Here is a 23902-nt window from a genome sequence, read left to right as displayed (position 1 = left end):
GGAGTAACTTTGTCAACTCTCTTCATAATCTTGGTAAACGGATGCATGCACTTGGCAGATTCATCTGAATGACTTGGCTTGCTTGCCCTTTCTTACCTGTAATGTAATCCTTGACATTCTGGACTTTGCCCACGGGGTTGTTATTTCTGAACATATACAGGTTGAACGGCGCAGGGTCATTGGCAACTTTGGTCCAAACGGTGATGTCAGGTGTTGTCCATCGGCCGGCCAGGATGTCATAGTCCCTCTCGCCGAAGTGAATCAACTTGGTTAAAGGATCGTAGAGGCCTCCGTGGAACCCTACCACGAGCTGAAAGTCAGGGTTGGAGTCCAGGTATATCTCGCCGTAGGCAGTATATTGCATCTGCTTAATCATCAGACCATTGCTGCTGAACACTGCTAGCGGTGTCCCAGTATTGTCGGAAGCAATGTAGAACTCCTCCCCGCTGCTGATCTCCATGGCGAAGAGATGGCCCTGAAGATCATAATAGAGGGAGGTGATCTCAGAGCTGGAGTGATTGTAGACGTGAGTTATTCGGTTTGGGTAGTTCAGGTCAGCGTAGAAGAATTGAAGGTGCTGGCCAACACTGGTCTTGCTAGAGACGCGGCGGCCGAGGCCGTCATAACGGTACTGTATGTTCCAGCCACCAACTTTGCTGTAGACTCTAGTCAGCAGCCCCTTGGAATTGTATTCAAAAATGTCGCCCCCTCGCTGATGCAGGAAGCCATCTTCATCCAGTCTGTACTGGACATCACCTAAGCGAGTAATTCGGTCTCGCAGGTCAAAGCGTAGTGGGGTCAAGCGGGCACTGCTACCCGGGTTTAGCAAGTGCAAGTTGCCATTCAAGTCATAGTTGTATCGCCACATGATTTTGTCGTTCAGATAGACAGTTTGCAGCTGCCCGTCAACATCGTACTCGTAGCCGTATTTGGTGGTGTTGGCAAAGGGACCAATCTTCATCTCCCGCTTCGTCACTCGCCCCATGTTGTCATACTGAATGGTGATCCAGTACATCAGCGACCGGAATATTTCGTACTGAATCTCCTTGATCCGCCCGTGCGCGTCAAAATGTTTGGTGTAGGTCATCACGGCAGTGGAGATGATCTGGTTGATGTCGTAGTAGATCACGCCAAACTTCCCGAACTGCTCGACCTTGCCCGAGATGTCGTCAAACTGGTAGAGGTCAATGGGCAAGGGGGTCTCGTTGATCACGGCCTGCATGCTGGTCACCCGGAAGTTGTTGTCGTAGCTGTAATCAAAGCGGGCGTTGACCATGCCGTCTTCGCTGAAGCGGAAGATCTGACGGTCGATCAGAGGGCCAATCTGGCGGTAGCGGATGGTGCAGATGAAGCCCTCGCTCTGCAGGTTGACCGTCTTCAGCACCCCGGCCGTCTCGTCGTAGGTGAAGCTGACCCGCGTGCTGTCGTACAGCAGCTCGGACAGCTTCGACACGCGCCTGTACTTGTAGAGCACGCGCCGGCCGGCTCCCAGGTAGGCCGTCTGCAGGAGCAGGCCTTCCTCGCTGTAGTCCACAATCATGGAGGCGTTGCTCTCCGGGGGGTTGTAAATGTTGCGGTAGTAGCCGATGGAGCGAATGGTCTGCATGGTGTGACGGGCGACACTGGGCATCGTGACTGCACACAGACGATCCAGTAAGTCGTACTCAAAAATGTACTGGCGCTGGCTGTGGAGCAGCAGGACCATGGACTGTAAAATAGAACAGAATATAATTGCATACTTAGGAATTAAAATGCAAATGACATGACAAAGGAAATTAGCACTGGGCTCTGAATGATGATGCATTTGTGTAATTAAGTTATCCTTGACCTACAAGTCTTTAGCAAAGCTTAGCATAATCTACTTGGACGTGTAAATCCGAAGCTTATTATTAGTTTCAACCGCATAATGTACAACTACATCATGCCAGGCGATGCTTGATTTAGTGTCAGATGCACTTGAGAGCAACGGCGTGCTGTCAAGCCCTTCTGCACATGGTCAGGTGCTTCCTTGGTCCTCACCTTGTCGAGGTACGTGTAGCTCCAGGTTTTTCCGTCAGTCAGCACGCGGGAGACAATTCTCCCTTGCGCGTCGTACTCGATTCTCTCGCCCAGAGGACCCCGTTGGATGCCGGAGATTTGGCCAGTCGAGGAGTAGGTGATGTTGACGGCTGTGAGGCGGCTGCTCGGCAGCCAGAGCGTGGGGTGGCCCGACTGATCATAGAGGATCCTCAGCTGAAATTTACGGTGGTCGTCGTAGATCTTCTCTGTCCGAGTGGTTCGATCGAAGTCAATGGATAGGAGGTTCCTGCCGTTCACCTTGTATAAAAACACACCCAGAACAAATCAATTAGACGTGCTCCTGCCCCCAGTCACTTATTGCTTTTCTGACAACCGAGTTGTTTTCTGAACAGTATTCAGAGTGATTGATTCTTCCTCGGTGCAAATTAGTTGACAAGACTTCTTCATGTAAATGAAGAATGAGTTTAACTGGCTTTCATGATGTTAAAGGCAGCTTGGCTTCTGTTCAAACCCATTCCGCATTCAACTGCTGCAAGCTTACTTGCCCATTATTAGCAAAACGTCCGAGATTGTCCACTTTCAAATCTTCCCAAGACACCAACCAACCTGCGCTCCACTAATATTTATAAGAGGCTTCTGGATTTTAGAAAAAGAAGCAGGCTTAATCCATTACCCACTATAATCTGCAAAAAATAATGAAGTGCTTGTGCACAGAGTAAAGTCGGTCGTTGCCAATCCTAATGAATGGGGGGAGGCGGGGTGCAATTGGTCAAAGACAATTTCGTTATAATGTAGATGTGATGTTAGTGAAAACCCTGCTAAAACAGGGGAATGATGCTGGTCAATCATAATCCTGCTATAATGGTGTTGCGATGCTAGCGACTTAGAATGTCATTAAGATGGAGATGCGATGTTGATCAGTGATAATGTCATTATAACGGGATGGGGAAGGTGGGGTTGATATCAGTCAGTCACAATCTGCCTATGAGAAGGAGTTGATGTTGATCAGTGACAACCGCTTTTTCTCTCGAGGCTGACGTTAGTGAGTGACACTGGCCCGGCCGAAACCCTCCCCGCTGGCCCAGTGGACCTAACTAAAAGAACCGCAGAGCTTGCACCTTTCAAGTGAAGGGGAGAAATGTGGTGATGCACAAGCGTCATGATGTCATCAGTGCTACGCTGATGACTGACAGCGGTGGAGAGTCCGGCCCGCCTCCACTTCCTCCCCTCCAGTGTGCTCGCCGCCGCACTACCGCCCCCATTATGACCGACTTCCGGTCCGCTCAGAAAAAAATGACAAAGAGCTGAATTTTGCGCAAGAGGCCACCTCATCCACAGCGGTGGTGAAAACACATCAACAGCGACCCATTTCGGGAGACGGTGAATTTCTACCCGCAGGAGTTGTCGCCACAGCAGTTTGCATGAAGATATATTCCGCACCAATTGGGCGCAATGAACAGAGAAACATCAGGTAAGGTGGGAGCGCACATTTGTAAGAGAGCTCGCCCTCTTCTCCAGTCATTTAAATAAATGGGCGAAAAATCAGATGGGTTTTGTTAAGGGCCATGTGTTCCTTGACACCCATTTTTCCTGTCTTTCCTCAGCCCAGGCGGTCCAATCGACCTAGGCACAGGAACAGAAAGATTCCCCGTGCTATATGATTCAATTAGTTTACAATACAAAGACTTTTCTGTTGGTAGCGTCCAACTGATTTCAAAACTAACGAAGGTAGCAGCTAATAATTTATTAACAGCAGGCTGTTTACCCTCAGTTTGCGCCCGAAGACACTGATCTTTCCTCGAGCTTGTTCCTTTCTGAACCGCCATTCCACCAGGTTCAGGCTGTTTTCCACAGGGAGCGTGATGTTGCGCCTGGCTATTATTGGATTCACTGTGCCAGCCAGAATGTGGGGCTCTGTCTGGAAGCTGGTATCCATGCCATTGGCATACATTACCCGGAGGGAGCCATCATAACCAACCTGGTAACTGTTTCTCAACTGATCTAAAATATAATGGAAAATTTTCATCAAAATGCACATGGATATATAAACATTAATATTCATATAGTAAAAGCGCTGCAGATTTAATAAGTCTACCCCACCACAGACCTAAATTTTCATTTCTAAACCAGCACAATTTTTAAAGAATGCAGCCAGAAAATTACTTTTGGTGATGTTATAGCTTAATGTCTCCAGTGGAGGAATTGGATAGAAATGCATTAAACATTTCCATGCTAACAATGCATGACAGTAATTTCTATCCTTATATAAATTTTGGTGCCTCAATGAAAAACAATACTGCACCATGTTCAATTCAAGTCTGGCTCCTACACTATCAAACCTATCATGTAAATGCACTGCAATTACTTTCGAAACACAATGGCTAGTTTCTTGCAGATACACATTTGCAAGTTAAACTGGAATCTCAATGACCCTTTACCACTCCTCATGTATCAATATAATGAAGACCGCGGAGGGGGGAAATTCTCCAGTGCCCCGATTGGGGGCGGTAACTGTCTTGGGGATGTCATTGCTGATTGTGCGGTGGCCTGGAGTGCGAATCGTAGGGCGTGGCGCTGCCATTTCAGCGCCTCCACAAACTCCTGGGCAATTTCCCGAGAGGCAGGAGTGTCCCCCTCACCACCAGCCCCCCGCGAAATGTCTCCTCCGTTAGCGCCTCTGAGGGGGAGGGGGACAGGGGGGGATGCTAACGGCCCTATAAAAAGGGGCAATTTCTCCCCCAGAATAACGGAGAAAAAACAGAAAAGACCGTACACAACATCAGACAGATAGAATACTGGTTGGAAATACAGTCCGGGACTATAAAAGTACCTCACACTGCACCCTGTAGCTGTTGAACGTACCATCATTACACCAATATCGAAGCTGCAGGATAGTAAAAAAGATGCTTTTTGAAGCATCTCGTGATTTAAAAAAAATCCTTTCACCAATGTAGACCTTTTCTTTTCCCATTCCCACCTTATCAGTGACCAAACTTGAGCCAGAGAGAGAGAGAGACAGACAGACAACACACAGCCATGCTTGAACCTCTCATATTGACTTTCAGTTTCCAAAGCATTTCCCTATGGTTGAGCTGCCGTGACTGATGCCGAGTTCTATAGATGCCTGAGTATTGTAACAATTGATTAATCACAATGTTCCTGCTTGACTGACATTCAAAAGAAGGTGGAGGTGTCAAGAGGCTTGATTCAGAGCTGCTTGTTGAATGAACTTCACGCTAACCTGAGGAAGAACTAGGGTTGGTATTCCATTGGGCTCTATTAACACTGGTTAAGATGTTAGCATCAAATTCCTGTGTGGGACATTTTAACAAAGTTGTTGATTCGTTTTAGACAGGTTAATGACTTTGTTAAATAGTATGCACAGGGATTTCAATTATAACCCCTAAACTCCAGGATTTGTACTTTGCTCATTTAGAATATACTCAGTAGTGTTTCACTCTCCTTGATTTCCCCTGCACCCTCAGCTGTTTATTCCTTCAGTCTCCGCTGGTAACATAAGTGAGAGGATGGAAAGATCTTGGGAACCATAGAAGTCTTTATACACCTACGCACTGCCCAAAAGAGTGGTGGAGACAAGCTCAATCACTGCTTTCGAAAGGGAGATGGATAAGTACCTGAAACAAAAAAAATTTGCAGAACTATAGGAAAAGGGCGGGGGAGTGGGCCGAGCTGAAGTGCTCTTGCAGAGAGCCGGCATGGGCTCGATGGGCCAAATGGCCTCCTTTCGTGCTGTAACCATTCTATATTTCTATCTGTCGGTCAACTTCTTTTTTGTTACTCAAGAGCTTCTGCTTATTTATGTGTCAGGGACAGTGAATTCCACTTGGCTCTCCCAAAATAACCTTTGAAGAACCCCGGAGGAATGGAGCAGACAACATAGAAACATAGAAAATAGGTGCAGGAGTCGGCCATTCGGCCCTTCGAGCCTGCACCGCCATTCAATGAGTTCATGGCTGAACAACCATTTTCAGCTGTCCACGCTTTTTCTCTGAGGGTTCTGCTGATCTCACACCAGAGCTGCAGTGAGAGCTCAGGAAACTCCCAGCAAAATTGCAGGGCCTGTGTCGAAATTTTGGACTTGTTACCTAAAACTCCCGCCCTTACTCGAATAGCAATACGTTCCTTTCAGCAATGAAACAAAAATGCCTGCCAAATGAGCCTTGAGTTTTGGAGCCCTAACTGCAAACACCATGGGCCCGAGCATGGTGTTTGGTGAAATGAGGTCGCATTGCACTGAGTAAATACTGTACCTTGAACAAGGGTGTAGAAGGCATCCACTGAAGAAAGGTTGGTGGTAATGGTGACGTCATCTTCCCTGCTGGAGGTTTCAATATTCACGGTGATCGCCTTCTCCATCTCCCCGTGGAGATTGGAGACCACACCAGTGGGGAATGTAACATTCGTCAGTCGACCCTCGCTGTCATAGCTGAAGAAAACAATTTAGAGTCGTGCTTTTAACAAGAGATTTGGAAGCTTTTGTTTCTAAACCCTTTACTTTAAGGCAAATGGCTTCACTGAAAAAAAAATTCTCGTTCATTTTTATTAAGACTTACGAATAAAGTGTAATACTCATTTATTTTTCAAAGATAGGAACCCCAATTTAAAATCACTTCTGATAGAAATACTGTTTACTATACTGCACAACACACTCCATGCACAGATTATTTCCACTGACTGTGACCTAGAATATCAGTTAAGATCAATCCAACAGACCGTGTACAATCTATACTGTCATGGATTCTTCCCAATTTCTTTAATCTCTTGAGGGAGGTAAATAACCACAGGCAACACTTCTCAGAAGTTCAAACCAAAATTTCTCACTGACCTTGAATGTAAAGAGTGGAAAAAAAAATCAAGCTAACACTGCTCAGCTTGTTCTGGTAGTGTATAGGTGCTGGGGGATGAAGACCAAAGACCAATTTCTCATCGATCTCTCTACAGTCTGAATAGGGATGGGATGTGAAGTTTCACAGATGATTTGGCCTTCTATGTCTACATGTTAAAACTTTCACTCCCTTTCACAGCCAAGCACTTATCAAGCTTCTTTAAAATCGACTGCATCAATGAGAATCTAAGCTGCCCATGTAACATTCTAGGCGATGAGCATTTCTGGTGAAAACCAGTCTTGCTTCAGATTTGGCAACTTTGTGCTCATGTCCTCCGTGACTGGTCCAATGGGACAAGGCGGTTCTTCAAATTTCCACATGCATTGGTTGCTCTGACAAACATTGAGAACAGTTTGGAGAATGCCATATACGCAGATGGAAGGGAAAAGATGGTTCTTTTCACAGAGAATAGTAGACCTCTGGAACAAGCTGCCCTCTCATGTGGTGGATGCAGATTTACTGAACTCCTTCAAACAAAAGCTGGATTTGTTTCTGGCTGTGGCAGAGATTAACTCTTACAGAAGGTAGGTGCTGCAGGGAATTTAATGGCGAGAGTGATCTCCTGGACTAGTTTTGATTGCCTAGAAACATAGAAACATAGAAAATGGGTGCAGGAGTAGGCCATTTTGGCCTTCGAGCCTGCACCACCATTCAATAAGATCATGGATGATCATCCACCTCAGTACCCCTTTCCTGCTTTCTCTCCATACCCCTTGATCCCTTTAGCAGTAAGGGCCATATCTAACTCCCTCTTGAATATATCCAATGAACTGGCATCAACAACTCTCTGCGGTAGAGAATTCCACAGGTTAACAATTCTCTGAGTGAAGAAGTTTCTCCTCATCTCAGTCCTAAATGGCTTAACCCTTATCCTTAGACTGTGTCCCCTGGTTCTGGACTTCCCCAACATCGGGAACATTCTTCCTGCATCTAACCTGTCCAGTCCCGTCAGAATTTTATTGAGATCCCCTCTCGTCCTTCTCAACTCCAGTGAATACAGGCCCAGTCAATCCAGTCTCTCCTCATATGTCAGACCAGCCATCCCGGGAATTAGTCTGGTGAACCTTCGCTGCACTCCCTCAATAGCAAGCATGTCCTTCCTCAGATTAGGAGACCAAAACTGAACACAATATTCCAGGTGAGGCCTCACCAAGGCCCTGTACAACTGCAGTAAGACCTCCCTGCTCCTATAGTCAAATCCCCTAGCTATGAAGGTCAGCATACCATTTGCCTTCTTCACCGCCTGCTGTACCTGCATGCCAACTTTCAATGACTGATGAACCATGACACCCAGGTCTCATTGCACCTCCTCTTTTCCTAATCTGCCGCCATTCAGATAATATTCTGCCTTCGTGTTTTTGCCCCCAAAGTGGATACCCTCACATTTATCCACATTATACTGCATCTGCCATGCATTTGCCCATTCACCTAACCTGTCCAAGTCACTCTGCAGCCTCTTAGCGTCCTCCTCACAGCTCACACCGCCACCCAGTTTAGTGTCATCTGCAAACTTGGGAGATATTACACTCAATTCCTTCATCCAAATCATTAATGTATATATATGTATATAGACTAGTTGGAGAGGAATTTACCAGATTTTTCTTTCCCAAATTGGCCTGGGTTTTTTTTTAATCTGTTTTTTTGCCTCTCCCAGGAGATCACAGGGTTTCGGGTGGGGTGGAGTGTATATGTTGTGATACACAAGTTATTGCAATTGTGTGGGACAGGCTCAATGGACCAGATGGTCTTTACCTGTCCGTCATTTTTCATTATGTTCGTAAAACTATAACATTCTGGAAAATCTACTGGATAAAGGATGTACATATGTGGCATGTAACTCAGCAAATATCCCCTTTAACTTACAGAAAATGCGAGTGAAAAGCAAACAAGCTGCATTGGTAATGAGTCTTGTAGCTGAGTAGGGAACCTGCATGCGTGAAAACCAGGGACAAAGACTGCCACATGTCACAGTGGCTATGTTTTAGAAAGCAAAGTCTGCCTTACTAAAGGTAGATCCCAAGCCCTTTGTGTGGGAGAATGCGTGTGGGAATTTGATTCCACCACAAGTCCTGGGAGTGCTGAATGAGGGTAAATCCCCACAATTTTGCAGTGGCCCGATTCACGGCTAATCATAAGGCTTGATGGGTGAAATGGCACATCCCTGTTCCTGTGTGTGTTAACGAGCCACATTAACTAGGAAAATCTCTAGTTCAATCCCTGGTTTGAGTCTCAGGCGAGCTAGGAGTTTGGGTGCTATAATTGACCTCAGTATCACTGGAATAGGGAAGGAAAGCCACTGCTGTCTCGTAAGTTCTGCTGTAAAGGAGGCATGTGTTGAGGTTCAGAGGACACGGAATACAGATCAAGTGCGATTTCCCTGTGCTTGAAGCCCGATGATACTCAAGCCAGGACTTCCTGTGCTTGACAGCCTGTGATTTTCCACCCATTAAAGGGGGAAAATTGGGATCTGGTGAGCGTAAAAGTGGAAAACTGTCCACACTCACACATAAGGAAAGGGCAACTTATTGGATGGCTACCTATGGATCGGGAACTGTGCTCCAGCAAGAGGGTCCACTTTCAGGAGTGTAGGAGAGAGAATGGAGAGGAAACGGGGAAGAAAATGATGGGGGGGGGGGAATATCTCTAACAGAAATCAACATCAAAATCCACTTATAACACGTTAAACTTAGTAACCTCAAAAATTCACGCCAAGGACAAACCTTACAATCTACACATTATATAAAAGACATGCTTTTATGAACAAAAAACAATTCCGTCCTCTACTTATTCTTAGCATTACTAGAAGATAAAGAGAGTCTTACTCAAAGAAAGTAGTCCAGCCAGTCTTGTCGCTTTTTGTTGCCAAGAGCCCACTATAGCTGTGGTAGGTGAGTAAAACTAGCTCTTGACCCTGGGCTGTCATGCCCTTCAATCCTCCATTGGTCCCAATGGTCAGCCAGATCACCTGGTTGTCCGGAGACACGATTCGCACCGGCATGCGATTGGGATCCCTTCGGATACGCAGGGTGTTGCCGTTGTTGTCCGTCACGGCCGTGACGTCGTTTTCGTTGCTGTAGCTGAAGTTGTAGAGATAGTCGTTGGTGATCAGGCTCTTGGTGTACTGGTGCGTGCCGTTGATGTCAAAGATGTACAGTTCCTGCTCCGAAGGGGACGCCACCTTGTACAAGTTCACAGATGTCAACACTGGCTTGTTCTTGGAGGCTGCCCGGATCCGAATATTACCCATGTCGGCAATGTACAGCGTGCCGTCGGGGGAGACGGCCAGGGAGGACGGAGAGTTGAGCTTGGCGTCTTTGGCGTAGCCGTCGCCAGTCTGGTAACAGTCGCAGTTGACGTCGTTCTTGCAGTCGCAGTCCGAGGGGGCGCCCGCGAGGAGCGAGATCTCTCCGTCCGTGGTCACCTGCCGCACGCGGTTTATTTTCTTTTCATCCGTTTCCGCGATGTAGAGGACCCCGCTGTAGGACACCGAGATGGCGCTGGCCGATTCGAGTGCGGTGTGGACCGCCCGTTTCCCCAGTGAGTACTCGACGCCCGGTACCTGGCAGTGCATGGGCCGGCCGGCGGCAATGCGTACCTGATGATTCTCGGTGATCTGCAGCACAATGTTGTTGTCCAGCACATACAGGGAGTTGTCCATCGGGTTGATAGCGAGGTCGGTCGGCCATTCCAAACGGACCTGCCATTGCAAACACACTTGTTTTTAAGACTCTAAACTTCACAGAAATGGGAGGGGGGGGGCGGGGGGGTGAAATCAGAATTCCTCCCGTTGTGTGTAGTAACATCATAAATATAATGCTCATGAGATGATAAAGTGTGTTCTTTTAGCAGGGTTATGGTATTGCGACAGAAAATTTCCATCCGTGTCGCTGGAGGAATTTCTTTTTTAAAAATGTATTCATTGGACGTGGGCATTGCCGGCAAGGACAGCATTTATTGCCCATCCCTGATTGCCCTCGAGAAGGTGGTAGGGAGCCGCTTTCCTGAATAAGTGGCTTGCTAGGCCACTTCAGAGGTTAATAGTCAACCACATTGCTGTGGGTCTGGAGTCACAATAAGGCCAGACTGGGTAAGGACAGCAGATTTCCTTCCCTGAAGGACATTAGTGAACCAGATGGGATTTTACGACAATCTGGTAGTGTCATGGCCACCATTACTGATACTAGATTTTTATTCCAGATTTATTTAATTAACTGAATTTAAATTCCCGAGCTGCTGCAGTGGGATTTGAACTCTCGTCTCCAGATCATTAGTCCTTTCCTCTGGATTAATAGTCCAGTAACATAACCACTGTGCTACCGTTCCCGGTGTTACCCCAATTGTTATCCCAAGGACCCACTTTCCTTTTTGCCTCTCCAGCATGTTCCTGTCACTCCTGAGGCGCGGACTCATGCTGCCTGCAGTTTTACAGGTCCCCATCAATCCTCAGTCACTTTGCCTGCAAGACCGCTTCTGGCACACAATCACAGACAGTGAAAGTCAGCATCAGCGAACTGATATAGTTCTGTGAACAATTTCTTGACCCTGCACTGTCATTTTAATCTGCATGATTCGCGGGAACAGAAGGAAGAAAAATGTTTTCGCCCTCTCCTTTCTAATTTGGAAAATCAAGCACATGAAAGCAAGAGTGTAAAGTTAGCAAATCGTTAATGGCACCGTGAGTGATGGCTATTGGACCGAAAGAGGCATCACAGCCATGCCCAATCCTCTCCTACCTGATGACCCACATACACATTGTGCAACATAGGTCAATAGACAGTGCAGGTTTACTTTAACCACAGTAGAACGGCTGATTTTATTTTATAAATCTATAAATGAAAGTTCTGAATGAATCTGAGCATATACTGGTAAACCCATTGAAGTTTATTAATCTTTACAAGAATTTTTTCTCGATACACAAGCGTACATTTCCCGAAGATATTAAGTGCACCTTAAACCGCAAAAGGAACTCACTTCACTTTTGCAATTTATGATGTACAGTAACCTGAAGCACTGTAGTGCTCTCCAAGGCATGGCGTAAACTTATATCTATCATAGGATCTAAGTGATGCCTTCCTGCAACTCCGGTTACAATCTGGCACTAAACGACTTAAAAAAAAACACAACCTCGTGTCCCAATATTTTGCACTATTAAGCAGTTGATGGGAGAGAAACAAAAACCTGCAATTGTGCAACACTGGAAACAAATGTACCAATGTGTTTGCATCAAACTCCTCTGCCTGCTAATGGATGCAGTTTGATGTCATTGTTAACATATCAGCCAAAGGGAATTTCACATGGACCTTAATGTACTTGTTCCAACCAGCAGAGAGGGTGGGCAAGGTGTGCCTGTAGTGGGGCACCATTAGTAAAAAGATTACATGAAAACAGCTCTCTGTGAATTGCAGCAGCATGTTTTTTTTTTTACGGGGGCGGTTGGGGGGGGAATTTACCTCACCACCACTTGGTAAGTTGTCGTGTCCTGAAGTGAGTGACGATGGGAAGATACAACCACTGCCTGGGATTGTCAGGAGAATCCCAACCAATACAATAATTGGCAATGAGCAAGAGTTCATGGTCAATTATTATTTCAGCAGCAGCCCCCTGTCTCATTTTAAAGCCCCTCCCCCATCCCCTTTTAAAACCCCGCTCCCTTGCTCCTTTTACAGTCACCACCACAGCTCATTTTAAAGCTCTTTACGTCCCTTGTTTTCCCTATATTGCTTCCCTGGTGGCAGCTCAAGCATTGTAGGAAGTCGAAACAAAAATGGTGGAAGAAGAAAGAGGAGGAACGTGGAAAGTGAAAAAGAGAGAGAGAGAATAAAACAAGTGAAGCAGAGAGACAGAGAAAAGGAGAAGAGGATCAAAAGTGGAGGAGTCAAGTGGAAAAGTGATCTAAGTGAGGGAAGAAAGAAGGAAAAGTGAGGGAACGAAGGAGGAGATAGGGAAACAGAAATGAAAGCAGAAAGGAACAGTGGAAATGGAGATAAACCTGAACTGAAGGAAGAGAAAGAGATGTGAAGATTAAGAAAGAGACAAACAGAAATGAAGGACAGAGAGATAAACAGAAGTGAACATAAGAACATTAAGAAATAGGAGCAGAAGGACATTTGGCCCCTCGAGCCTGATCAATAAGATCATGGCTGATCTGATCTGGGCCTCAACTCCACTTCCCTGCCCGATCCCCAGAACCCTTGACTCCCTTATCGTTCAAAAATCTGTCTATCTCCACTTTAAATTTATTCAATGACCCAGCCTCCACAGTTCTCTGGGGGTAGAGAATTCCAAAGATTCATGACCCTCAAGAGAAGAAATTCCATCTCATCTCTGTTTTAAATGGGCAACCCCTTATTCTGAAACCATGATCCTTAGTTCTAGATCCCCCACGAGGGGAAACATCCTCTTCATGTCTACCCTGTCAAGTCCCGTCAGAATCTTACACGTTTCAATAGGATCTCCTCTCATTCGTCTAAACTCAAATGAGTATCGGCCCAACCTGCTCAACCTTTCTTCATAAGACAACCCCTTCAATCTCAGGAATCAGCATGGGTGGAAGAGAAAGGAGGAAGTGAGGGGGGGGCGGGGGGAGAGGTGGAAATGAGAGGGAGCATGAAACAGAAGTGAAGGAGAGGAGAGAAAGATAACAGAAGTGATGGAGAGGGAGAATTCTTTTGCAGATATCAATACAGTAAGCAGCTTTGGCTAAAGGAGACTGACATTATTTTGATGGGGCCTGCCTGAAAAAGTTTGAGAATCACTGAATCAGAGAGTTTTATCTCAAATGCACTGTCATGAATCTTTGGAATTCTCTGTTGAGTATATCCAAGACAGAGATCGATAGATTTTTGGATACTAAGGGACTCCAGGGATTTGGGGATAGTGTGGGAAGGTAGATGATCAGCCATGATTTTATTGAATGACAGAACAGGCTCGAAGGGTCCAATAGCCTACTCCTGCTCCTATTTCTTACGTTCTTATGAATGTCAATTGATTTGAGGGAGCTTTGAATGAAGGCATGTAAGCAGAACATTCAGGTGGCCAGGTGCCCAACCTCTGATCAGAAAACGAGTGGTTTGAGAGACCGTGCGCACAAAACCAGCTTCCATTTTCACAACAGAGCAAAACTTTCCTCTTCTAGCAAAGTAGGAGAGAAATTGTTGGGCGAATCGAATGTATGGCAGGAGTTACATGGATTTACCAGAAGATGGGGCTACAGCTATACATTTGTAAATAAAATTTAAAAAAAGCAGAAAATGCTGCCGATACATAGGACCGAGGGCAGTTTATTGGAAGTACACACATAAGTCCATGACCAGACTTTCTCTTTTCAGATGCTTCCAGACCAAAACAGGCATTTCCAGCATCTACTGTTTTCAATGCAGAATGATAGCATTGACATTTAAAAAAAAATATATGTACATGTCGACTTAATTCAAATGATCTAATAATTAATTCTTTTAGCACCAAGATGTTATGGTATTTACATTGCTTAATTCAAATGATTGAATAATTGAAACTTGTTCAGTGCAAAAAGGTCTTTGAGATATCTGATATTTGGAAATCAGAAAGGATTTGAAGTACCACTAAATAAATAACAAATGATGGGATTCTTTCACTATTCACTTTCATCTCTGTGCACTTAGTGGTCACTTCCATTCCTTTCTTTTCTGACAGAGCAGTTTGGCAGCTTACAATCCAATCATATTCTGCTCTCGCTTTTAAAAGATCTCTGAATACTATAAGGACGCTGCCATTTCTCCTGGAGTACGGTTGCTATGGCGTATTTACAATTTATGATAAGTTAACTCTGGGACTGTTCATGTTTCAACAGTCAACCTAGATTCAGGTTGGTCGCATTCTCACCTCAAGTCAAAAGATTGAGGTGGGTTCAAGCAAAACGGTAAATTTTAACTTTGGGGCAGCCGATTGGTGGAGAGCGCCCATTCTGGCAGTGAAGTGGTCGGTGTCATTTTGAGGCCTGGGCCTCATTTATGTAGAAGCGGCGAGCTAATGGCACAGAATGGGTGTCCTGATGCAGCTTGTTAGATTGGGACGGTGCAGTATGGGGTGACCATACTGGGGGGGGGTGAGGGTGAGTGAGGGGTGGGGGAGAAGGTCATCACAAAGTCGAGGTCATGTTTGTGGTGTCTGGAAGATCATTCCTTCTCCTCCTGGCCCAACAATAATTCAAAACTTAATTTATCCAGGGCTTCTTCAGCTCAATTGCGAGTGAAACTGGTTGGAGACTGCATGCCACATACCCGAGCCAGTTCTATCCTAAAATGGCAATGGGCGGGGGAGGAGTCCTATGTATGTCAGAGGACCCCAAATCTGCATATTAATAAGGGACTCCCACCTGAATCAGGCAAGCGTTTCGGCTGCCCAGCAGTTGGCCCCTGTCAAAATGGTAGCCGGTCAATCGGCGGTGTTAATGGGGCAGTAAGTTGACCAATTCCATTTTGAGGCTGTCAATGCTAATATTGCTAAATTAAAATTGACCCCTAGGACTGAGCACATAATCTAAGATGACACTTCGGTGCACTACTAAGGGAGTGGAGTATTGACTTTCGGATGAAAGGTTAAACAGAGACCCTCCTGAGTTGGAATTTAAAAAAAAAAATCATGCCACTATTTGAAGACCACCAGCAGAGATCTCCCAGTATTTTGGCCAAAATTCATTTCTGAACCAACTCCATCACAAACAGCTTAACTGGTCATTCAAGTCATTTGTTGTTTGCAGGATCTTGCTATGTACTAACTGATATTCAAGACACTATATCGATTTTCATTTCCGTGCAGGATCCTGTTCTTTGGGAAAAGCCTCATCAATCCTCGCAGTATTGGTCAAACATGGTTTTCTGTATTTTTTCCTGTTTAAGTGCTGTTTACTGAAGACCGAGTTGAGAAGCATACCTGGCTTATATGCATGGTGGTGTCACAAGTCAAGGGTCGAGCTGAGGTGAGGTCATTGGAACCTAGCAGTGTGGATATTATGCCATTCTGGTCCACCTTTCTGATCATGGTTCCATCCACAAAGTACATCAAACCGTTCTTGTCGATGGCAATTCCTGTTATCGAGGAAGAAAAATCACTGTGACACTGACAGATCTCAAAACAGGGGCACGGACACTCGACTTTTAGCTGGTTCTCTTATAGTCACGATTTCTATGACTGCTACAGCAAGTATTGACACTGCTAAATTAAGCAAGTGCCTAATGGCAACAGATCTACTCAGGCTGGAGGAGGAACCTTCAATTATCCCCCATACAAGATAGATGAATTGCAGACGTACTGACAAACACAAGTGTTCTAATGTACAGGGTTTTCCCTTGAATTTCCCTGTGTATAGTCTGTTCATTGTCCACTGCTTCTCTCAGAGTTTGCTGGCATCGTACTGAAGGTCTGAGTGCTTATATGAAAATAGTATTCCATCCAATTATAAGACTCGCTTGTGACACTGTGGGTCTCAGAGTGCTAATGTGGAAATACGCAGGGCCCTCATTATAAGGCTCTCATTTATCGCACTGTCTTTGCTATAAGGCTACTCCCACTGTGACTCCTGACTCTTTCATGTTATGGGACATTCACTACAGCATGGACCTCATTATAACACAGCAACATGACTGCTTTGTCTGTTTGAGCTTCCTTCAGCGAGCGCATAAAAACTGGCATTATTCATTTTAGGAATTTAATGCCTCAAAACCTGCTTCTGTTTATAACAAAATCTTCCAAGTTCTGTCACGCTCTGAAATCCATTCAAAATTGCCACACATCATGTTTGTACCAAGGACACCACTGCAGGTCGGGAGTATAAGAGCTGGAGCGAGCCACTGCAGCTTCCAGCGTGAGCTGGCACGATTTTGCGACGGCTTTGAGGTGGGTGACATCATCAGAACCCAGGTTGCAGTTTGGAGCTTGGGCAGGAGCATCGGCAGGGCCCTGGTACAGCGGAGGAGCAGGAAGGTCGCGGCGGACTTGCGATGAGTGATCAGGGCGGAGGAGTGACGAGGGATCGTGCCTGATATTTGGTGGGTGATCGTAGCGGAGGATTGGCGAGAGTTCGTGGCGGAGGAGTGGCGAGGGTTCGTGGCGGAGGAGCGGCGAATGAGGGTAAAGGGCCGAGAAGAGCAGAGGGCCTAGGGGCAGCACCGTCCAGTCCACACTGCGATATGTGTGTGCACGAGGTCCGTGCAGCAGAGCAGGTCTCCAGTTGTCCTGGTTAACCCTCGTCACTGGATAAAGGCCTAGCTCTGTCAAGCCCGTGTAGTGGTTGGTGTGCAACGGTCACTACACGTTAAAAAAATCCAAGCACAGGCATCTTCCACCCTTCAATTGGAGTTCAGGACTGGAACATTGGGTCCTTCATTGAAACATCTGTGAACTCATGTGGAAGCAAGTCATCCTCGTTCGAGGGACCGCCTATGATGATGACCAAGTGATCATAACTCTGGTACCTACCTGGGTACAGTTCAGTTTGAAACAACAGATTATTTCAGCTTGGTTTAAGAATACATAACTTCGTTAGCGAAGGAAGATTTTTACGTGTGTGTATATGGGGTGGGATAGTTCTATTGATATGGATGGAATTACTGCAATAGTGAGAAACGATATTGGATCAAAGGATCAAGATGTTGAAACAGTTTTGGTGGAAATAAGGAACAATAAGGGGGAAAAAGTCACTGGTGGGTGCAGTCTATAGGCCCCCTAACAGTCGCAACTCTGTTGGTTGGAGCATAAACCAGGAAATAGTGAGGGCTTGTAAAAAGGGAACAGCAATAATCATGGGTGATTTTAACCTCCATATTAATTGTACAAATCAAATTGGTCTGGGTAGCCTTGAGGAAGAGTTCATAGAGTGCATAAGGGATGGGTTCCTTGAGCAGTATGTAACGGAACCAATCACGGGGCAGGCTATCTTCGATCTGGTCCTGTGTAATGAGACAGGTTTAGTAAACAATCTCCTAGTAAAGGATCCCCTTGGAATGAGTGATCATAGCATGATTGAATTTCAAATTCAGATGGAGGGTGAGAAAGTTGGATCTCTAACCAGCATACTAAGCTTAACTAAAGGAGACTATGACGGTATGAGGGCAGAGTTGGGTAAAGTGGACTGGGAAAATAGATTAAAGTGTAGGACGGTTGATGAACAGTGGTGTACATTTAAGGAGATATTTCACAACTCTCAAGAAAAATATATTCCAGTGAGGAGGAAAGGGTGTAAGAGAAAAGAGAGCCATCGTGGCTAACTAAAGAAATAAAGGACGGTATCCAATTAAAAACAAGGACATACAAAGTGGCCAAAACTAGTGGGAGGACAGAAGTTTGGGAGGCGTTTAAAAGCCAGCAAAGAATGACTAAAAAATAATTAAGAAAGGGAAGATAGACTATGAAAGTAAACTAGCATGAAATATAAAAACAGATAGCAAGAGTTTCTATAGTTATATAAAAATGAAAAGAGTGGCTAGAATAAATGTTGGTCCCTTAGAGGACGAGACCGGGGAATTAGTAATGGGGAACATGGAGATGGCAGAAATTTTGAACAAATATTTTGTATCACTCTTTATGGTAGCGGACACTAACAATATTCCAACAGTGGATAGTCAAGGGGCTCTCGGAGGGGAAGGAACTTAACACAATCACAATCACTAAGAAGGTGGTACTCAGTAAGATAATGGGACTAAAGACAGATAAATCCCCTGGACCTGATGGTTTGCATCCTTGGATCTTAAAGAGAAGTAACGGCAAGGATTGTGGATGCATTGGTTGTAATTTACCAAAATTCCCTGGATTCTGGGGAGGTCCCAGCAGTTTGGAAAACTGCAAATGTCACGTCACTATTTAAAAAAGGAGGCAGGCAAAAAGGAAACTATAGACCAGTTAGTCTAACATCTGTGGTTGGGAAAATGTTGGAGTCCATTATTAACATAGAAACACAGAAATTAGGTGCAGGAGCAGGCCATTCGGCCCTTCGAGTCTGCACCACCATTCAATAAGATCATGGCTGATCATTCAACCTCAGTACCCCTTTCCTGCTTTCTCTCCATACCTCTTGATCCCTTTGGCCGTAAGGGACATATCTAACTCCCTCTTGAATATATCTAACGAACTGGCTTCAACAACTTTCTGCAGTAGAGAATTCCACAGGTTAACAATTCTCTGAGTGAAGAAGTTTCTCCTCATCTCGGTCCTAAATGGCTTACCCCTTAGTCTTAGACTGTGACCCTTGGTTCTGGAACATCCCAGCAACGGGAACACTCTTCCTGTCTCTAACCTATCCAATCCCGTCATAATTTTATGTTTCTATGAGATCCTCTCTCATTCTTCTAAACTCCAGTGGATACAAGCCCAGATGATCCAGTCTCTCCTCATATGTCAATCCTGCTAATCCAGGAATCAATCTGGTGAGCCTTCGCTGTACTCCCTCAATAGCAAGAATATCCTTCCTCAGATTAGGAGACCAATACTGAACACAATATTCCAGGTGTGGCCTCACCAAGGCTCTGTACAACTGCAGTAAGACTTCCCTGCTCCTATACTCAAATCCTCTAGCTATGAAGGCCAACATGGCATTTGCCTTCTTCACCGCCTGCTGTACCTGCATGTCAAACTTCAATGACTGATGCACAATGACACCCAGGTCTCATGCACCTCCCCTTTTCCTAATCTGTCACCATTCACATAATATTCTGTCTTCCTGTTTTTGCCCTCAAAGTGGATAACCTCATATTTATCCACATTATACTGCATCTGCCATGCATTTGCCCACTTGCCTAACCTGTCCAAGTCACCCTGCAGCCTCTTAGCATCCTCCTCACAGCTCACACCGCCACCCAGCTTACTGTCATCTGCAAACTTGGAGATATTACATTCAATTCCTTCATCTAAATCATTGATATATATTGTAAATAGCTGGGGTCCCAGCACTGAGCCCTGCGGCACCCCACTGGTCACTGGCTGCCATTCTGAAAAGGACCCGTTTATTCCGACTCTCTGCTTTCTGTTTGCCAACCAGTTCTCTATCCACGTCAATATATTACCCCCAATACCATGTGATTTAATTTTGCACACCAATCTCTTGTGTGGGACCTTGTCAAAAGCCTTTTGAAAGTCCGAATACACCACATCCACTGGTTCTCCCTTGTCCACTCTACTAGTTACATCTTCAAAAAATTCAAGAAGATTTGTTAAGCATGATTTTTTTTTTTAAAGTGGTGTTACATTAGCTACTCTCCAGTCCATAGGAACTGATCCAGAGTCAATAGATTGTGGGAAAATGATCACCAATGCAGCCACTATTTCTAGGGCCACTTCCTTAAGTACTCTGGGATGCAGCCTATCAGGCCCTGGGGATTTATTGGCCTTCAATCCCATCAATTTCCCTATCACAATTTCCTGACTAATAAGGATTTCCTTCAGTTCCTCCTTTTCGCTTCACCTCGAACTACCAGTATTTCCGGAAGGTTATTTGTGTCTTCTTTAGTGAAGACAAATCCAAAGTATTTGTTCAATTGGTCTGCCATTTCTTTGTTCCCATTATAAATTCACCTGATTCTGTCTGCAAAGGACCTACATTGGTCTTCACTAATCTTTTTCTCTTCACATATCTATAGAAGCTTTGGCAGTCAGTTTTTATGATCCCTGTGAGCTTCCTCTTATACTTTATTTTCCCCTTCCTAATTCGACCAAAAGAAGCAGTAGCAAGACATTTGGAAAAACAAAATTCGGTCAGGCAGAGTCAGCATGGATTTATGAAGGGGAAGTCATGTTTGACAAATTTGCTGGAATTCTTTGAGGGTGTAACGAGCAGAGTGGATAAAGGGGAACCAGTGGATGTGGTGTATTTGGACTTCGAGAAGGCATTTGACAAGGTGCCACATAAAAGGTTACTGCACAAGATAAAAGTTCACGGGGTTGGGGGTAATATATTAACATGGATAGAGGATTGGCATGGATGGAGAATTGGTTAACAAACAGAAAACAGAGAATTGGGATAAATGGTTCATTCTCGGATTGGCAATCAGTAACCAGTGGTGTGCGCAGGGATCAGTGCTGGGATCCGAACTATTTACAATCTATATTAACGACTTGGAAGAAGGGACTGAGTGTAACGTAGCCAAGTTTGCCAACGATACAAAGATGGGAGGAAAAGCAATGTGTGAGGAAGACGCAAAAAATCTGCAAAAGGACATAGACAGGCTAAGTGAGTGGGCAAAAATTTGGCAGATGGAGTATAATGTTGAAAAGTGTGAGGTCATGCACTTTGGCAGAAAAAAAACAAAGAGCAGGTTATTATTTAAATGGAGAGAGATTGCAAAGTGCTGCAGTACAGCGGGACCTGGGGGTATTTGTGCAAGAAACACAAAAGTTTAGTATGCAGATACAGCAAGTGATCAGGAAGGCCAATGGAATCTTGGCCTTCATCACAAAGGGGATGGAGTATAAAAGCAGGGAGGTCTTGCTACAGTTGTACAGGATATTGGTGAGGATACACACACTTGGAATACTGCGTGCAGTTTTGGTTTCCATATTTACGTAAGGATATACTTGCTTTGGAGGCAGTTCAGAGAAGGTTCACAAGGTTCATTCTAGAGATAAGGGGGTTGACTTATGAGGAAAAGTGAGTAGGTTGAGCCTCTACTCATTGGAATTCAGAAGAATGAGAGGTGATCTTATCGAAACGTCTAAGATTATGAGGGGGCTTGACAAGGTGGATGCAGAGAGGATGTTTCCACTGATGGGGGAGACTAGAACTAGAGCGCATGATCATAGAATGAGGCATCGCCCATTTAAAACTGAGATGAGGAGAAATTTCTTCTCCCAGAGGGTTGTGGATCTGTGGAACGCACTGCCTCAGAGAGTTGTGGAAGCTGGGACATTGAATAAATTTAAGACAGAAATAGACAGTTTCTGACACGATAAGGGAATAAGCGGTTATGGGGAGCGGGCACGGAGGTGGACCCGAGTCCATGATCGGATCAGCCATGATCGTATTGAATGGCGGAGCAGGCTCAAGGGGCCGTATGCCCCAAGCCTGCTGCTGCTATTTCTTATGTTCTTTTATATGTGTATGTGTATATTTGTGTATGTGTGTATGTATCTGTGTGTGTGTGTGTGTGTGTGTATATGTGGAGATGTTTTTGCATGTATGTATGTGTTGGTGTGTGTATGTTTTTATGTGTATCCGTATGTCCGCGTGTGTGTGTGCGCAACATACCTTTAGGACTCATCAGTGAAGCTTCAACAGCTTTGCCTCCATCTCCACATCGAGCTTCATCAAATGGCAGACATTGTTCTCCAGTCCCTGCTACCACTTCAGAGTTAGCTGTCAGATCTTTAGCACCAATCAGGGACTTTGGATGATAGATCCTTCGCGTGTTGGTATCTGAGATGTACAGATCTCCAGTCACTGGGTCGGTTGCCAGGAAATATCTGTGTGCTGGGTTATTGCTGTAAATAGAATATATATATATTTTAAATGTATTATGCATGGTATTGAATTCAAACTGAACAACGAGATCCAGACTGGTATTATTTGCAAGGGCTAAAAATAAAACAGTGGAATCCCTCCATACCAGAGAGTGGATGGTATGAAGTGTCCTTTACAATGGTTCTGTTGAACATTTTAGCATGTTTTTTTTTACTGTAATAGAGGACAGTGAACTAATTAAGAGAGAGGCTACAGCCAGGTGCTTTAATCATCTCAACGGCCACTATTCTAACTGAACACACAGCAGAGTGTTCATTATAACCACACATACATAGGATTACAGCAAGAACCCGTTAATAGTAGCGGTTTGAGAACTGCCACAATTGGTACTCCCACTGAGAAAATTCATTCTACAAATCATTATTTGTCTCCAAATCACCCCGTCCTGTAAATCCGCCCACTCACAGCTTATGTAAACCTTATCGCTGGTCTATTCATTGGGATACATGATGCCTCTTTCACATACCCTTGTTCTTTATGGGATTTTGGCAGAAACAGAAGCCTTCTATGGAGTGACAACCAGAGTCGAATGCTGTCAGAGTTTTACCATTCGGTCATGGCTTGAAATAACTGCAGACTCAACCCACTGGAGAAGGCTGCAGTTATAGCTGCTGTTCCCTGTCTTCTCAGCAGTAATGTTACCCCCCAGGAGAAGGTGATTTTATTCTCCCACATAATTCTGGGGAGAAATGCTGCTCCTTCACTCACACTGAGGAGAAAGATAGTGAAGGCTACTTCAATGGTGTATACTGGTTTAAGAGTCAAATAGGCAGAGGGGGTGAAATTGGTCTTCGCCAGTAGTGCAAACCAGGCTCACAGCGTCCAAATTTATTTTACACTGACACCAATTCGCTATGAGCCCATTTTGAGCTACTGGCATAGACTAACTTCACCCCCATAGTATTAAACCTTGCCAGCAGTGTGGGGCCTTATACAATTTACCCTTCACTCATTCCAATCTTCATATCGGAGAACGTGCTCAGAATTATGAAGGGAATCGACAACATTGCTTGGCTCCAACAATTTGCACCTCAGAGTGATGCAACTTTCTCTGCTATGGCAATTCAGCACATAATGAGCTATTGAATTCAGCCAGGCCGGTGTCAGCAGTTGTGGAGTTGAGGTCACTGCCCCACATGAAAGGGGAAAGCCCTCTAGACGTAACAATAGTTCAGATCATTTTAATAAGAGCATTTTCACCTGCCCTGTGAATACTGGGAAAGGCAAAGATCCACATAGCTTCCTGGCCTTGGCGGCAGGAGGAAGAGACGGAACAGAGAGAAATTCAGTTCCGGTAGCGATTCATGGGTGGCTGAGACAAGAAAGGAGGTACAGCGACATAAGAAGCGACGTGGCCTCCAGGTGAAAGAGATGCCCATTGAACTCCAGGCCTTAATATGGAGTAACACCAGTCCACTGTTTCCTATTACTCTCCAACTAAATGTTACAACAGAAGTGAGGCTTTAAAGCACATTGCAAGAGTCAGACATCA

At 45.0% G+C, this 23902-nt stretch overlaps 1 protein-coding gene across 7 annotated transcripts in view; it reads right to left on the bottom strand.

Moving 5' to 3' along the window:
- Positions 1 to 23902, bottom strand: part of LOC139262996 (teneurin-3-like) — a 924456-nt gene that overhangs the window by 15592 nt on the left and 884962 nt on the right. For all 7 annotated transcript variants that reach the window (XM_070878430.1, XM_070878437.1, XM_070878446.1 and 4 more), the window contains 7 exons: positions 22138 to 22370; positions 15837 to 15991; positions 9749 to 10623; positions 6291 to 6466; positions 3785 to 4020; positions 2020 to 2316; positions 97 to 1708 (listed from right to left, as the gene is read on the bottom strand). In XM_070878430.1, coding sequence (XP_070734531.1) covers positions 97 to 1708; positions 2020 to 2316; positions 3785 to 4020; positions 6291 to 6466; positions 9749 to 10623; positions 15837 to 15991; positions 22138 to 22370 — 3584 coding nt within the window. The remainder of the gene's footprint in view (positions 1 to 96; positions 1709 to 2019; positions 2317 to 3784; positions 4021 to 6290; positions 6467 to 9748; positions 10624 to 15836; positions 15992 to 22137; positions 22371 to 23902) is intronic.

The sequence above is a fragment of the Pristiophorus japonicus genome, chromosome 1, assembly GCF_044704955.1.
Source record: "Pristiophorus japonicus isolate sPriJap1 chromosome 1, sPriJap1.hap1, whole genome shotgun sequence".
Lineage (NCBI taxonomy): Eukaryota > Metazoa > Chordata > Chondrichthyes > Pristiophoridae > Pristiophorus > Pristiophorus japonicus.
Note: the sequence above shows the minus strand (reverse complement) of the source record. Positions and strands in the feature narration are given on the sequence as shown.